Genomic DNA, 17390 nt, shown 5'->3' on the forward strand with positions numbered 1-17390 from the left:
GATGTCATTTAGCATATGACGAAATTTGACGTTGTCCTCATCCGTCCTTGTGATCTATTTAAAGATAAAATTTTCAGGCCGGAAAACCAGTGATCGCACGGAGAGAATGGGGACGGTTACACTTTCCCACCAAGACAATGATGTTTTAGGGTAGATGTAGTAGGAATTACACGTGCTTCACGAATCATTGGCTGAAGTAAGCAAATATGGGTACGAAAACTTACATAATTGTAACATTGGGCCGACATATGATAGATCTGTTCAGTCGAATATAATCATCTTAGATGAACCGACTATAAATGAATAAACGAAGGATGATAGATCTGTGTCATGCAGTGTGCACGTCCACATCAGTCCCAGTGCTACCATCTTCCCATTCCTGAGTGGTGATACGATGATGTGAGCATGACTGTAGCTCGGGTGTCTTTCACGACTCTTTGCAACCCCATTGCGTCTCTCTCATTGTCTCAGTCTCTCTTTCATTCTGTGTGTGTCTCTAGTCTCCCCAACCTTCTCTTTTTGTCTTTCTGCCAGTCTGACTCTCTCTCCACACACATGCACCCTTCTCACTCGCTGTCTCCCCACCGCTCTCTGTCTCTCTCTCTCTCTCCACGCTTCTCTTTTTGTCTATTCTGCCTCTTTCAATACTCTTAGCCTCATGATGTTGAGTTTGCCCAGTTTGGTCTTGGTTGTTTCGACTTTTTTAATGTTTTCAATAGCCAGCATACATTATTGATAAGGCATATAGGTCAGTATCCAGCGAGTGATGGAGAGTGTATTTCGGTTAAAACTGACTGAGGAATTATTTGCTGTTTGTATATCTGGTATTAATAAAATGCATAGTGCATAGTGCAGTGGGCTGTTTGGAAATGAAGAATAAGGTTAAGTAAACTTGTAAATTGATAGCGACGAGCACTAGTGCTCGGTTTAGCTCCACTTGTGCTACAGTATCGATGTGTGTGTGTGTGTGTGTGTGTGTGTGTGTGTGTGTGTGTTTCAGTTTTGTAATATCCCCGTTTCCTGAAAATATGAAATTAGTTTCCTTTCTGTCACCGTCTTAAGCTATTTTCAGGTGTCTTATTTCTGTCTGCGTGTCCAATCATGTGTATACATTTCCAACGACTTTTTCAGATTGTGTCTGGACTGGAGTTGATTTTTTTCATATGCAGGATGTGTTTTTCTGAATGTTATATTTTATTGTTCGGGCATGGTATATTTGCGTGTTTGTGGTCTTGAGATTCTGTTTATGGATAGTTTGGGGTCAGTAAATCACATAGACGTTGTTTTATGGCTGTTAAACCGATTTGGGATTCCTGGTAGTATGTTGCTAGCAGACACCATTCTCTCACACCGTGTGTTTTGTATTAGGAGGTATGGAATTTGATTACAGCTCAGTCTTTTCTGAAGGACTGTGACTTTCAAACTAGGAGTATCTCAGTTCTGCAGCCTTAGGGGCTAATTGGCCTTTGGGGACTATCCCAGTGCCGACTGTCCTAAAACCCTCATGGCCGAGAGATTTGGGGTGGAACCTGGACAAGAAACATTCCATCATAATCCAATTCTAGCTGAGATAGTGGGGACAGCAGTTGCTTTCGTGTGCTGTTCTGGTGGTCATAGTTGGACACGATCGCCAATCAATTTGACGGGGTTACAGCGATCAGAGTCTTTCTGTCTTTCGTTGTGTTATCATGTTAGTGGATCATCTGTCTTCCTTTATCTCTGTCGCTCAGCTTTTGACTAATGACTTATTCCCTCCACCCACTAGATACTAAGAAGAAAGATGATTGGCTGACATGTTGAGGGGAGAAGATGACGTCGTGAAGAAAGAACATCGGGTGACTGAATTGTTATGAGAAATATTGCTTTCAGTTAGAAATGTTCCAATCAGATTTTTTCAGTTAGTACAATGCCGTGTTATGAATAGGCCTTTACTTTAGTCACCGAAGTTTTCTTTTCTGTTTGGAGAATAGTTTATCGTGTCATTCAATTTTTTTCTCCAGTCGTTCGCCGAGAGATGTACTCCATTGTGTCGAAACAGGACGACATTCTCTGTACATTAACAAATAAACAGATTTCTGTGTCAGTAACTTTTTTAAAATAATTATTCATGGAAATGGCACCAGGTTATATCTTCATGAATTAAAATGGAATCTCAGTGGAACTGGTCACACTGATTAAGTGAGTTTTAAGGCAGTAGCTGGCTGTTTCGGGTTGAGAGAATTGGCTCGGTTATACTGAGTGGTGCAATTAATCTTAAGCTCACATCCACCACGGCAGTTATTTTTACTGAATGGATGAATGCGCTGATATTTCTTGCGTGTCGACTGTGCCGTATTTGTGTTCTAAAAAGTTAACGGAACCCTTTAATTACCGTTTCTGGATTCCATTGATCAGTTGCTATAAACAGGTGAGCGTTGTTTAAAACTGCATATGCATTCACAGAATACAGGGGGTGCCAATTTTCTTATGCTTTGGTTTAAATATGTATAGAAAAAAAAAGCTACTTATCTGTCAGAATATTGAAAGAGACAGGACTATGGTCGGACTTTGTCGCAGTCGGGTCCATTCGCTACTCAGTGTTGCATGGGAGTTACTCTTACCACGTTTACTACTCATCTCTCGTTGGCAGCAACAAAATGTTGGATTAAATAACAACCGCGCCTATGACTACTGTCTGGTGTCGCTAGCATGGTGAATAACGCCACTTGTGTTTTCTGTGCTTTGTGCTCTGCTGGCTCACTGACCATCTAGTTCTTCCAGGACCGATGTGGGAGCCGCTGAGAGGCAACGATCCACGGTAAAAATCCCCAGTTACTACGCAGTAAGTAGTGCTTCGCATGCGCTGTGCTTACCATTAACCTTAGGGCGCTGTACTCAGACATGTATACGTGAGGCTACGTGATCAGCGTAGAATGACGTTCTCATTTTTTTGTTGTTGTTAGTTTTTGATATATTACATGTTGCATAGTATATATTGCAAACTTTTCTGTCTATCTGATCTAGGTAATTGTTAAGATGTTTTGTTTCTGGTCAAAATTGTTATCTTCATACAGTATATAGCATGATGTGCTCTTTCCCTCTTTGTCTGATCTCGATTGTTTATTTTGATAAAGTAAATGGTGGTGTATTCATTCGTTTTAGAGGGTTAACTCTTTTAAGAAATACTCAACACAAAAATATAGTGATCAGTTTAAAAAAAAGGTCTTCTGTTGTATTTTAAATGGAAGTGTGATATTTTTGCTAATTGTCATTACAATTACAGCGTATTTCATTATGTCTCCTGATGGACTTGTTTGTTTTTTTTTTTATCATAAGATTTGGGAAGTAAGCGAATTGATTTCACAAAAATGCAAAGCAAACTTTGCTTGGTCACTTTTGTGTTGGGTGTTTAGCAGGCCTTTTGTAACATGACACCTCTCTCTCTCTGTTTCGTTTACCGCTATGTAGAAAGAAGAAACAATTCATACAAATATCGCTTTTTCTGACGCATCATCTGTTCACAGACAACTATAATTCTAGAGGTTTTAGCTTTGTTTTACTATGACACTATGGATTATCGACAGTCATGTAGTTTTGTTTAGCGTTTAGACTGCAAGTGAGGAATGGATAATAGTGATTGAAGAGATTTTGTTTGCATTGTGATAGTTTTAAAGTAGCATTATTTAGCAGTTAATGTCATCTTGGTCATAGGAATGTACTGCTTTAGATCAGACAAGGCCAGATAACTGTTTTACAATGTTTAGAGGGCTGGTTTTGCTGGGCCCTTTGTTATTGGTATGTTCTCTTCCAGAGAGAGTGAGGGAGGTGGGGGAGAGACGAGAGAGAGAGGGGGCAGGGGGGAGGGGTGTCAGTGAAACTGACAGACTGCTATAAATTAAAATCGTCATCATCCATGACAAAAACCGTTTCATAAATGGGGTATTCAGGTTGCCAACTTATTCCTATCCAGACACAAAAATAGATTTAAACGGAGCCTTTGTGCTTACAGTAGGAAACTAGACTATCGCAGTATGACTTGGAGTATTGAAATAAAACCAGTAGCCTAACGTTCCTTAACTAGATTTCCGTCATCATTTTATTTTTTTTCACCACCAATATCGATTTGAAATTCATCTTGATATAGCTACTATGATATCGCTATCACTTCATAATCAATACCTGGGTCGGTTTTATATTCATCATGTTATTGCTACTATAATTTCGCTCATCCTCAGCCATCTTAGTCACCCCACAGTCCCTCATTAACGGTCCCCAGTGTACACCACTCTCTTTGGTCTGTCCTGGTCGTGGGAAAGCTGAATTGTGGAAGCTCGTGCACAATCTAATTTCCAAACACAGTCTGCTTTGACTGAATTGCTTTGCGCCAAGGAGTCTGACAGAAGCATAAAGAGTTAGGCTCCTCGAGATGGAGTTTTTATAGGCCGATGTCCCTCAGATCAAGTTGCTCAGGGCTTAGAGGTCTTGGGTCGAGGTAGGCTGTCAGTACTGCACACATTTTTATGGGAAGTGCTGTCGCGTGTTCTGACTGCCCTGTCCAAAAGCTGGATGGAATTGGAAAGCGCTGCTCGCGCTCATTTGAATACACTGTAACCTGGAAGCAGTCCAGAAGAGGTATGCTCAGTGTCGCACAGAACGCTCACTTGCATGCTGCACCGCATACTTATTTTTATGCATCACACATGGACGCACGCTGACTAATATGGCTGTAAAAACTACTCACAGCAAAGTAATAGCCACACTAATATCTGCAGTTCCCATATAGCAGTGGCGACTATGGAATATTAGTGAATATTATTAGATAATATGAAATACAATAAACAGTATTCTTAACGATATTACTTTAGTGAATACTTAAGCCGTAAGTCTTGACGTGATGTAGGGCTTTAGTTTGTTTTTGGTCACGTCTACATAGGTATGTCCGTATATTTGCACGAGTTTGTAAAATTGAAATTCAGTGATCTTGCTATGTTCGGTTATATCGTAATAACTGGGTAATCACGGAAGGAATATTTCGCAACACTTTTTTTAAAAATAATATTTTTTATAAGTTTGTATTTAAGAAAAACAATATATTCCATGCATAACTTAGTTACTTTGCTGTTAAACTAGCTATGAAATTGCTCTTGCTGAAATACCCTTCTCCATCTGTCTCTGTGTGTCTCTATGTCTCTGTCTGTCTCTCCTGACATTACCAGAAGAGTAGATGATATACTCTTACCTATTTTACTTTGTTGTTGAAATCCTCAGTGAAAATCTTCATACTGAAATTAAACGTATTGAAACGCACCCAGCTTTTGTGGACATACATCTAACTGCAAGAAAAAGTTAACGCATCTGTGAGTTACATGATTTTATTAAGTACATAGTAATTGTTATTCCATGATGATGTTTACTGATGTGCGTATAAGTACAGCGTGGTTCTTAGATAAATATGAAAAACGTGTGGGGCAGTTCGATTTAACAGTGCTGTGTAAATAAACGTAGAAAAATCTACCACCAATATGTCAGTCTGCAAGTGCAGACATTGTCTCTCGGATAAAGTTTCAACAAATTATGAAACGAATAAGTGGTTGTTAATTAAGACATGGCTGAAATCCGAAACCAAACTGCTGAATCAAGAGAAAGGAAGGTAATGGATAATATGGAAGGGGTGTGGGGGAGATTGAACTAAAGTAGCGGAGTAGCGGGCTGGGGGTCGGGGGGAGGGGGGGGGGGGGGGGGCAGGGCAGGAAGTGACCTTGTTGCTGCTTTGACACAGTGTGGCGTAGACCCCGCCAATCCCCCCAAGTCGGACCTCAGACGACGCATCCAGAGGACGCTGAACAAGACGCGCAGGTCCTAAAAAACTTGGGACCGGCGGATGCGGGGGGCTGGGAGGGTAGGTATCGGCGTCAGCCACTACCGGCCCCCGTTGATGATCCGTCCTCCTCCTCCTCCTCCATCCACACCCCCTGAACACTTTCCTCCTCTTTCCCTACCTCATCCACTCGTGAAAACCCTTGCCCCTTGCGATTATAGAAATAGAACCTGGGAAAGACGTTGGGGTGAATCATTCAGAAAATGGAAGATGTTACGTTAGTATGCATGCTAGGTATATTTCGCGTTCAAAATTGTTTATTTTGGGGGGGTCAACGAAGTTTTACAGCAGTCGTGAACAACATCAAGGAATTTTAAAGTGTGGCTTGACCTTGAACCCAAGAGCTGGAACAGAGACATGCTCCCCCAATCGTCGCCCAGCCTCTTGTGGTTTGCAGTGAGACTTCCGTCCACACCCTCTGGTGTGCAGTGAGTGCTGTGTGTAGTCGTAGACCTTATGTCGCAAAGCCAGGCTGGTGGTTTTTAAGACACAAGTTGGGCCAACAGCAAAGGGAGGGCTGTATGATCAACTGCAGTGGGAAGTCATTTGCAGCTTAGTCTAATGTGAAGTGCTACGACTCCAAAACTAGGAGGCAAGATTGCACTGGCTCTGACTGCTGCAGCCTTGGGAGCTGGTTAGCCTTTGGGAACCATCCCAACGCCGACTGTCCTAAAACCCTCTTGGCCGAGAGAGTGAGAATGTAACTTGAGCAAGGCACTCGGCGTTGTGATCAAACTCAAGCCCAGATATTCGGGACAGCAGTTTCCTCCTCTTCTGTTCTGATGGTTGAAGTCGGACACGATTGACTATCACACATAATTATGTACATAATGGGGAATGGCCATGTTGAGTAGTTGTCCTGTCACGTGTTCGTTCAGTGTTGCCAGCTGGTCGTAAAATTGACCAACTCAACTATCTGTTAATACGTTCCAGAGACAAAAACTCAAAGAGAACAAGATGAAAGATTACAACGTGACACGTTTGTTCCACTTAAACAGATTTCAGAGAAACAAAACTGGCTGTTTAATGTTTATATGTTTGCCCCCCTCCCCTGCCCCGCTCCCTCCTTCCCCACTCCCCTTTCCCCCCCATTAAAAAAAAAAGTTGAATATTTTCGACTTCCCTACCAACCTGCGAATTTGAAACCAGCCCCAACTTTGTTTAAGAGGGAATATGTTTGTGTTTTCTGGAATGTGTGTATGACGGGAATTCTTCCCTACTTTTGATCAAGTAGTTGATGTGAGAACAACTTTACTACACATGCTGATATTGCATTGGAATTCAACGAGTGTGTGTTGAGTAGTTGAGCTAAACTGGTGCATTTATAGGACCGAATGTTTTCGACTTTGGTTTATTATTATTATTCTTGTTATTATATTTATTCTTAGTAATATTGTTATTATCATTATTATTATTATTATTGTCATTATTATTTTCTTTTACAAAATGGAGTTGTGATGTGGCTTGCAATTACGCTAATCGCTTTGGTTTGCCATAATGCTGTCAGTGAATGATCGTGCAAGTTGAGCTTCAAGTTCAAAACTAATTTGTCACATTTTTATCAATTGATGACAGTGTCGATGAGTGTGCTTAACCTGAACAAAAAATTTAATCTGAAATAATTCTTTTCCAGGATACCATTTCTTTTTGCAGGCCATCTGTTAAGGTTTATTTGTTTACTTGATAAATTAATGGAAGAAAGCCTGTGTTGAAAGAGATATAGGCAGGAAATGAAAAGAGTGATCAGCGATGGAAACTTTATACAACAGGATAGGACTTTGATGAAATGGATGGTCATTCCATGCAGTCATTAAAGTCTTGAAAGTATTGGTGACAATGTTGGTTCTAAAACAACAAAGAAAACCGAACAAAAAAATCTACTAACCTAAACACGTAATGCCCACCATTGCACAACAGGGTCTGTTTTGATTGACTAATGGCCATCATAGCCTTTTCTGACTGGCTGGAGGTTTCTTTTTTCTTGTCGGTGTTGCGGTATGTTGCTTTTTTTCATTGTCTGCGTGAATTTTTTTTTCAGTACTCTACTTTTTTTTTTTATATTTCAATTTCTTTATGGCTTGGTGGTGATTATAGAATAGAATAGTGTAAGGGGTGGCAGTGACACTATCAGTTGATCAATGTTAATTCCTGTTATACATGTTGACCGTCTAAAGTTTCATTGTATGTAATCTGATGGCAGGTGGTTCACTAACCAGCCATTTTTTTCAGATAAGTTTTCTGAAAAGTATGAGCTGGTAAAATAGTATCTGGCTGGCTCTTGACTGGGTAACTAAGTACAATTGTTCGTAGAGATTTGCTTAACTGGGGCAACCTTTTTCTTTTTCCTTTTCCTTTTTGTGTCCTTAAATACCTGTAAGGTTTGGTTATTCATCAAATGCTTTGGGAATGATAGAATTGCATTTGCTCTGTGGGAGGTAACAGTAATTGACGACAGAAACAATCGTGGGATATGTTCATGATCTGAAGAATATTTTGTACAAGTCTGATAATTGTGATAAAACTACAATAACTGCCGGCTTGTCAGCAATAAACAAGAATGCTGAGAATTCTGAAATGTGCAACATATACAGGAAAATGGTTTTATGGATTTAAAAACACCGCAGGTGTCTGCCAGTATTATGTATTATGTAGTTAGTGTTAAAAACTTTTTTCTTTTTTTTTTTTCGTTCGTTCGTTCACCATCGGTGAGCATGTATGCACTTTCCCACTTGATTGCTTAATGGGTTTTTGGTTTTTTGTTTTCTTATTTCCCCAACACACGTTAAATATATGCTGCATCTGAGATCCCTTAAATCTCATCAGAAAGATGAGTTCCCAGACTATCACTTATACTTTCTTGTGGATACATAGCCTGACACAGCATTTCATGGAAATAACAGTTTCTACATCAGTGAACCGAATCACATGATAGTTTTTGTGGCCAATGAGAAAAGGCTGTGGTTTGCATACTCTTATTGGAATTACTATATTGAAAAATATAGGTAGAGAGAAAAGGGGTGAGACACTAAATGCAGTTTGCATACATTTTTATCGGAATTCTTTTTTGAAAAATGAAGGTAAGCAGAAAAGGGATGATGACACTAAATGCGGTTTGCATACTTTTATTGTAATTTTATATTGAAAAATGAAGGTAGGCAGAAAAGTGGTGACGACACTAAATGCAGTTTGCTTACACTTTTATTGGAATTATTCTACTGAAAAAGAAGGTAGGCAGAAAAAGAGGTGATGGCACTAAATGCGGTTTGCACACACTTTTATTGGAATTACTATATTGAAAAATGAAGGTAGGCAGAAAAGGGGTGACGACACTAAATGCGGTTTACATACACTTTTATTGGAATTTTATAGTGAAAAATGAAGGTAGGCAGAAAAGGGGTGATGACACTAAATGCGGACAAAACAAGCAGGATTTAGTGAGCACCTGATATGAAGCAAAAGACCACCCCCCCAAAAAAAACCCAAACAAAAAACAACAAAAAAAACAAACGTGGACGACCGTTTAAGAAAATGGCATATTCCTCCTCCAAAAAACAAATGAAATCAATGTTGACAACTAACTCCATGCCCATGTACGTAGCGAATAAGCGCAAGAGTGCAGACAGACACTAAATAACGATTCCCTGTCCTTTCTGTCTTCTTTGCAGAGGCGTTGGTGGAGATAAGGAGAAAACAGCCCGCTCCCACGAAGCCCCTTACTGAGGAGATGGAGGAAGGACTTTGCTGCACGGCACTCAACGGGACAGGACAGGGGCAGGGCTGGGCTGCTTTTCATCCCCATCGGGATTTCTCGCAGATTCGCACTTCATGGACAACTCTCAGCACTTCAGCTTCTTGTTTCAGAAAAAAATGATTTTTTTTTTTTGTTCGTTTTCCTGAAAAAAAGAACACTTTGTTTTTGTAAAGCTTTTTGTGATGGTAATGGACTTGATCCGTTGTGACACACCTGTCGCTGCATTTTATTCGATGATGTGCAGAACGATTTTGTTTATGGACACTTGAGACAGTGGTAAAGGAAATGTTTATATGTATGTGAAGCAGGCATGTAGGAAATTGTATTGATTTATTTTTCAGAAACCTTATTTATTTGTATATACTCTAGAAAAAAAAAATCATTTGTGAAAACGTAAAAAAGTTACGTTTAAAGTATTTTTTTTAAAACAGCAGTGCCGAAATTTGTGGATTTCACTGGTTTCTTCAGTCTTCTTAATTTTGAAATTGAAGATCCTGTCAGATTATTTACAGCAACAGTTTTCATCTGTGTTGCCAGTTTCTCACTGAAGGACTGAGAAGACAGCTCCCTAAGTCCAGACAAATCTTCCAAAAAGAACTTCCGAGGCATAAATCTTTCTCAATACGGGCTACTAACTTAGTTATGAAAACCAAAATTTTATATTGATGTCACCATCTCTTTTTTTTTTTCCCAAGTTTTTATTTCAAACCTGAAAATAGGTATACATGCAATTTGAAGGCAAGAGATCTTTGAATTTCCTTTCCTCTGTATTCACTTGCCAATTGTAGATATTCGCGGATCCTGGTTGGATCATGTACTCTTCACTTGCTGATTGTTGATATTCACAGACGCTGTTTTGTCTTCGTTTGCCTGCCACAGTGAAGACGGTTTTGTATTCATGGCTTCCTACTTTGAATCTATGATACCGGTCTTGCGTATTTGTTGCTAGTTGCACATCAATGGAGACAGAAAGTTATCCATACGCTTATGTTTTTTCAGCTTTAAATCGTTTTCTTTGACAGGTGGACTGGATTTTTTTTTTCTATAGCAGAAGGCATTCACTAGGGTCTATCTTGCTTTCTCTGTCTTCCTCTCTGTATTCATTGTTAACAGCACAGCAAATGTGATCGCTTACAGCTTTTGAAAACAGTCCGTGCAAGACTGATATATTTTTTGGTGATGTAAGCGAACTGCTTCTGGGAGAGAGACTTGGGATCGCTGCTGGTTCAGAACGTATTTAACTTTCAAAACAAATGAAAACCGGACGTGCCGACACTGCCAAAGAATCCAAGACCAAGACATCAGAAACCAGGAATGTCATCGAGCTAGAGCGTGGGACAGATGCCACAAATAATTGAATTACTACAGGGGCAGCAAAATTTATCATCTGCTTGTGATAAAAAAAATATCTGTACAGTCGTGTCGGGTTTCTCACTTCATGTATGACTTTTTTTGAAGGATATGTCTTCCAAGGTGCGTGTATACAATCAGTTGTAATATGTAAATACGGTTATGATAACCCTGTTTGAAATTATTTGAGAAGCGTGTGTTTTCCATCAGTGTTTAGGCCCCTAAAACAATTGAAAATGGAGACTGACAGCGCATGCTCAGCACGTGAACCGGGCTGCACGTGCTCTGCCATGCGTTCGTCTGTTCTCACTCCAGCGTGGCACCGTTAGAAAATTAAACAATGGCTGACTAAGGTTGTGTGTGGTTGATTTTTGTTGTTGTTTTTTTGCTGTGTGTGTGAGTGTGACAGACCGAATGAGATGTGAAAGAACTGACTTCAAAAAGTAAAAAAACAGTAATGGCAGCGATGCACTACAAAAGCAAAACAAAACCACCCAAACCCCGATCTTAATCCCCCCAAAAAGAAACATTGCTCAACTTCCACTGGAAAGCAAATAATCTAAACTGACATGACAAGGATAGGCGATTACAGAAAAAAAAAAAGTGAGGATTCTTGATTCGATTTAATGTATTTTTCAAAATATCCCATTCACAACCATGTGGAGTAGTCCGAGTGCCAGTCTTTCAGATTATTTAACTGAAATCCACATGCAGCTTGCACTTGGCACATGTTAAAGAACACATGGCAACAATGCAAGTGTCCCCGTCAACATAATGTAAAAAAAAAAAAAAAAAAAAAAAAAAAAAAAAAAAAAAAACCAAAAATTTACAGGGAGAGACCTATCTGCAGACAAAAAACAGAATGAAAGGTGGCTTTGCAATGTGGTGCAATGTTTTCAGGGACATCGGCCTGAATTTTACAAACAGCAGTCTGTTGTGACAAGAAAGCAGTATAGTAAAGCACACAACACACATGCAAATGCATACACAGATGTGACAGGACAGCAATACAATAATGCACACAACACACATGCAAATGCATACATAGATGTGACAGGACAGCAATACAATAATGCACACAACACACATGCAAATGCATACATAGATGTGACAGGACAGCAATACAATAATGCACACAACACACATGCAAACGCATACATAGATGTGACAGGACAGCAATACAATAATGCACACAACACACATGCAAATGCATACACAGATGTGACAGGACAGCAATACAATAATGCACACAACACGCATGTAAAGGCATACATAGATGTGACAGGACAGCAATACAATAATGCACACAACACGCATGTAAAGGCATACATAGATGTGACAGGGCAGCAATACAATAATGCACACAACACACATGCAAACGCATACATAGATGTGACAGGACAGCAATACAATAATGAACACAACACACATGCAAACGCATACACAGATGTGACAGGACAGCAATACAATAATGAACACAACACACATGCAAACGCATACACAGATGTGACAGGACAGCAATACAATAATGCACACAACACGCATGCAAATGCATACACAGATGTGACAGGACAGCAATACAATAATGCACAACACACATGCAAATGCATACACAGATGTGACAGGACAGCAATACAATAATGCACACAACACGCATGCAAACGCATACATAGATGTGACAGGGCAGCAATACAATAATGCACACAACACACATGCAAATGCATACACAGATGTGACAGGACAGCAATACAATAATGCACACAACACACATGCAAATGCATACACAGATGTGACAGGACAGCAATACAATAATGCACACAACACGCATGTAAAGGCATACATAGATGTGACAGGACAGCAATACAATAATGCACACAACACGCATGTAAAGGCATACATAGATGTGACAGGGCAGCAATACAATAATGCACACAACACACATGCAAACGCATACATAGATGTGACAGGACAGCAATACAATAATGAACACAACACACATGCAAACGCATACACAGATGTGACAGGACAGCAATACAATAATGCACACAACACACATGCAAATGCATACACAGATGTGACAGGACAGCAATACAATAATGCACACAACACACATGCAAATGCATACACAGATGTGACAGGACAGCAATACAATAATGCACACAACACGCATGTAAAGGCATACATAGATGTGACAGGGCAGCAATACAATAATGCACACAACACACATGCAAACGCATACATAGATGTGACAGGACAGTAATACAATAATGCACACAACACACATGCAAACGCATACATAGATACAATACAGGAAACAAAACAAAAAAGTTACATGGTAACACTTCTTCGAATAGAAAAAAAAAAGTTATAACAACTGAGAGAGAAAACACTGATCTAAGATTGCAAACATAAACCAAAGATTCAAATGAATAATAATCAGGCATGCCACCAAGGCAGGAAAAAAAAAGGAGGAAAATCAGACAACAAAAAATGCAGCTGAAATTGGAAAAAAAAAAGAGGATTTTTTTTTCTGTGGACTGAACCCACAACAGTGTCAAAAATAAAAGACTAATTAATACAGACATGGATTTTCTCAATTAGTGTAACTGTTTACTCCCCCCCCCCCCCCCCCATCTTTAGAACGAGGCTTAACACGGTACAATCCCCCCCCCCCCTCCCCCCCAAAAAAAGGGTGGGGAGGGGGGGATCCGGGGGCATGCTCCTCCGGGGAAATTTGACATTTTGAACACGAATTAGCCATATATATATATATAAAATCAGAGTAAGAACACATAACAACAAGACACATGGAATGGGCTTGCAAGGGTTGCTCCAACTGACTTTTTAGTGTCTATTAATTAGTATATAGTCTATATAGACACTAAAAAGTCAGTTGGAGCAATCCTTGCAAGCCCATTCCATGTGTTAGAATTTACCTGGAAAAGTTAGTATTGTTACTGTAAGGGGCAAACTGGGTGTGAGAAAAGCACACAGAACATTACAAAGAAACGCTGTTAGTATGATAAAAAATGATCATGCATGAATTATAGCCTTACCGGACCACCAATCCACAGGTAAATTTATCCAACAGCAAAATGTCATTCAGCAAAGTTAAGTCATCCAAACAGGTCTGTCCCAGAAACAGGAAAACTTTTAGTTTTACTTTCTCAATCTTCCGTATCACCTCGCCAACTCGCTGATCTTCAACAGTTTTGTCCATCCATTCCCATCTCCATTTGTTCTTTGAATCTCGATCAAAAGAAGATGTTTTAGCTGTCCGTTCAATGAAAACAGGCCTTGGCATTGTGTGAGTCGTTCACTGTAGCCTAGATCTACGTCGCTGTAGCCTAGAGTAAGCCGGTCAACAAACGAGACTTCCCGCGAAGCGGAAGTGAATTCTGGGATAGGCCTACTATGATAATCATTGATTGGAAACCGGTGCAGAGCCAAAAATGACCCCCGCCTTCCAGAATTTATTGAAATGTGTCGCTCCGCGGAAATCAAAGTTTCGTGCGGCGGAATCATCTTCACTGGCGGCGGATCGATATTTTGAACGGCTGATTTGTAATGAACCACGGCGATTTTCCGCCTAACGGCGGAAAAGTATCATGCTTGAATAATAATAATAATGGATACTTATATAGCACACTATCCAGAAATCTGCTCTAGGTGCTTTAGAAAAATGCTTTGTCAACATAAAACATTACATCTATGTTACACACACACACACCAAAATATGACTACACACACACTGCGTACATACATTTTAACAACACGTGCATCTAGCAGCTACCCTAACACATACACACACATAGGCAGGCACGAACTTACATAAACGCAAAAAAAGAAAAAAACAAACCAAAAAAACAACAAACAAACAAACAAAAGCTAAAATGTTTGTAGTGATCATTCTGATTTAATAAATATGAAACTTTCATCATGATTGTACATATTAGTTGAGACTGATAAAAACATCTGCAGGCTAAAGAACAAAACATGTGAGTATGTAGGTATATTGATATTACTATGTCACTGCTTACCTCAATTAGTGAATAGGCTAAATTAAAAATTGAGAAGAGATTACTATTTCACTGCTTACCTCAATCAATGAATTGGCTAAATCTGAATTATGTTAAAAAAAAAAAAAGAAAAAAAAAAGTGTTACACAGCCTGAAACTGAAATGGGGGATCCTTTTACAAGACTTTGAGTAGTGGTCTGGACGCTAGTCATTCGGGTGAGACGATAAACTGAGGTCCCGTGTGCAGCATGCACTTAGCGCACGTAAAAAAACCCACGGCAACAAAAGGGTTGTTCCTGGAAAAATTCAGTAGAAAAATCCACTTCGATAGGAAAAACAACTAAAACTGCACGCAGGAAAAAATACAAAAAAATGGGTGGCGCTGTAGTGTAGCGATGCGCTCTCCCTGGGGAGAGCAGCCTGAATTTCACACAGAGAAATCTGTTGTGATAAAAAGAAATACAAATACAATTCAAGAAGAACAAATTTTTTTAGAGTACATGTAAAATGAAAATAGTTCTGCCTCCACAAACACTTCTACTTCTTCTGCGTTCACTCGTATGCACATGAGTGGGCTTTTACGTGTATGACCGTTTTTACCCCGCCATGTAGGCAGCCATACTCCGTTTTCAGGGGTGTGCATGCTGGGTATATTCTTGTTTCCATAACCCACTGAACGCTGACATGGATTACAGGATTTTTAACGTGCGTATTTGATCTTCTGCTTGCATATACACACAAAGGGGGTTCAGGCACTAGCAGGTCTGCACATATGTTGACCTGGGAGATCGGAAAAATTTCCACCCTTTACCCACCAGGTGCCGTCACCGTGATTCGAACCCAGGACCCTCAGATTGACAGTCCAACGATTTAACCACTCGGCTATTCCGCCCGTCCCCAAACACTTCACATGTCCTGAAAACAAAGGACTTGCTTTTACAGACAACTATTGGTTGTCTCAGAACAGGGTGGTAAAAACACAGTAAAAACAAGACAGGCAAGGCCTTCAAGACTCACTTGTGATAAATTAAGTCCCCTAGCATTAATTACAGAGTAATTTCCCTTTTTTACTATCTGCACCAAAACGTTTGCAAAATAAATAAAAATTCCATGCTTAGCAAAAGAAGTTCCTGTTTGAACAAAAAATGATAATAATGACTCCTCTTGTTGTTGTGTCAGAATAAGAGGTCAAAGTGCCAAGTTTAGAGAATACAAAAAATATAAATATAACAGTAAGTGCAGTTTGCATATAATTAGGCTTCTTTTTTTAAAATTTTTTTGTGCCCATCCCAGAGGTGCAATATTGTTTTAAACAAGATGACTGGAAAGAACTGAATTTTTCCTATTTTTATGCCAAATTTGGAGTCAACTGATAAAGTATTTGCAGAGAAAATGTCAATGTTAAAGTTTACCACGGACACACAGACACAGACACAGACACACACACAGACAACCGAACACCGGGTTAAAACATAGACTCACTTTGTTTACACAAGTGAGTCAACAACTATTAAAGAAAAGAAGAATATTTCAGGTGGTTGGGTGGACAGAAAGATTTGTACAAACATACACGACCAAGTTCATGACAAACTAGTAGTGATTTATGATGGGAAGAAGCGACAGATCCAAAGAACACAATTCCCTTTCATGGCCATTGTTGTACTTGTCTATGCTGTCGCTCTATGCAGTCATTATGATAATGCACATTTTGCATCAGACACAAGACAGTTTTAGGCATTTAACTCACTCAGTACGGCCAGTCCTCTCTTCTCCTCTACACAGACCCCTTGGATGTCCAGTGGGTTCCGTCGTCAGAATTGTGGTATTCTTTGTCAACATTCACATCTTAGTTCAGTATAAGAGCCTTCCGCTTGTAATATTTTGATGATGGTAATTGGGGTGAAACGCTGTTAACGTCGTCTCTTTCGCTGTTCGTATGGAAAGAGTTAACCTTCTGCTAAATGGTTGAAACAGATCATAACTTGGGTTCCTGTCAACGCTTTCAGCCCCGAGTGTCATTCCCTCTAAAATTTAAACACTCACACAGACGTAAACACAACACTCACACCGACACCCACACTCACACAGATACACACACACACACACTCGCACACAGACGCCCACACCCACACACATAAACACTCATTCACATAGACACCCATACACACACACACTCACTCAGGCATACACACTCTCACACAGTCATCCACACACATACATACTCTCACACATACACCGCCACTCACACAGACACCCCCCTCCCCACCCACCCACACACACACCCACCCACACAGACATACACACTCTCACACAGACATCCACACACATACACAATCTCACACACACCCCCACTCATACAGACACCCACACCCACTCTCACACAGACACCCACACTTACACTCTCTCACACAGG

General features: G+C 40.0%; 1 protein-coding gene across 10 annotated transcripts in view; it reads left to right on the plus strand.

Moving 5' to 3' along the window:
* Positions 1-11310, plus strand: part of LOC143286029 (uncharacterized) — a 52340-nt gene extending 41030 nt beyond the window's left edge. For 4 of the 10 annotated variants that reach the window (XM_076593538.1, XM_076593544.1, XM_076593541.1 and 1 more), the window contains 3 exons: positions 2761-2821; positions 5759-5878; positions 9523-11310. In XM_076593538.1, the coding sequence (XP_076449653.1) occupies positions 2761-2821; positions 5759-5842 (145 nt within the window). In that variant the 3' untranslated portion in view covers positions 5843-5878; positions 9523-11310. The remainder of the gene's footprint in view (positions 1-2760; positions 2822-5758; positions 5879-9522) is intronic. The other 6 variants (XM_076593540.1, XM_076593545.1, XR_013055746.1 and 3 more) reach the window with 4 other exon arrangements.
* The last annotated feature ends 6080 nt before the right edge of the window (positions 11311-17390 follow it).

The sequence above is a fragment of the Babylonia areolata genome, chromosome 9 (genome assembly GCF_041734735.1).
Source record: "Babylonia areolata isolate BAREFJ2019XMU chromosome 9, ASM4173473v1, whole genome shotgun sequence".
NCBI lineage: Eukaryota > Metazoa > Mollusca > Gastropoda > Neogastropoda > Buccinidae > Babylonia > Babylonia areolata.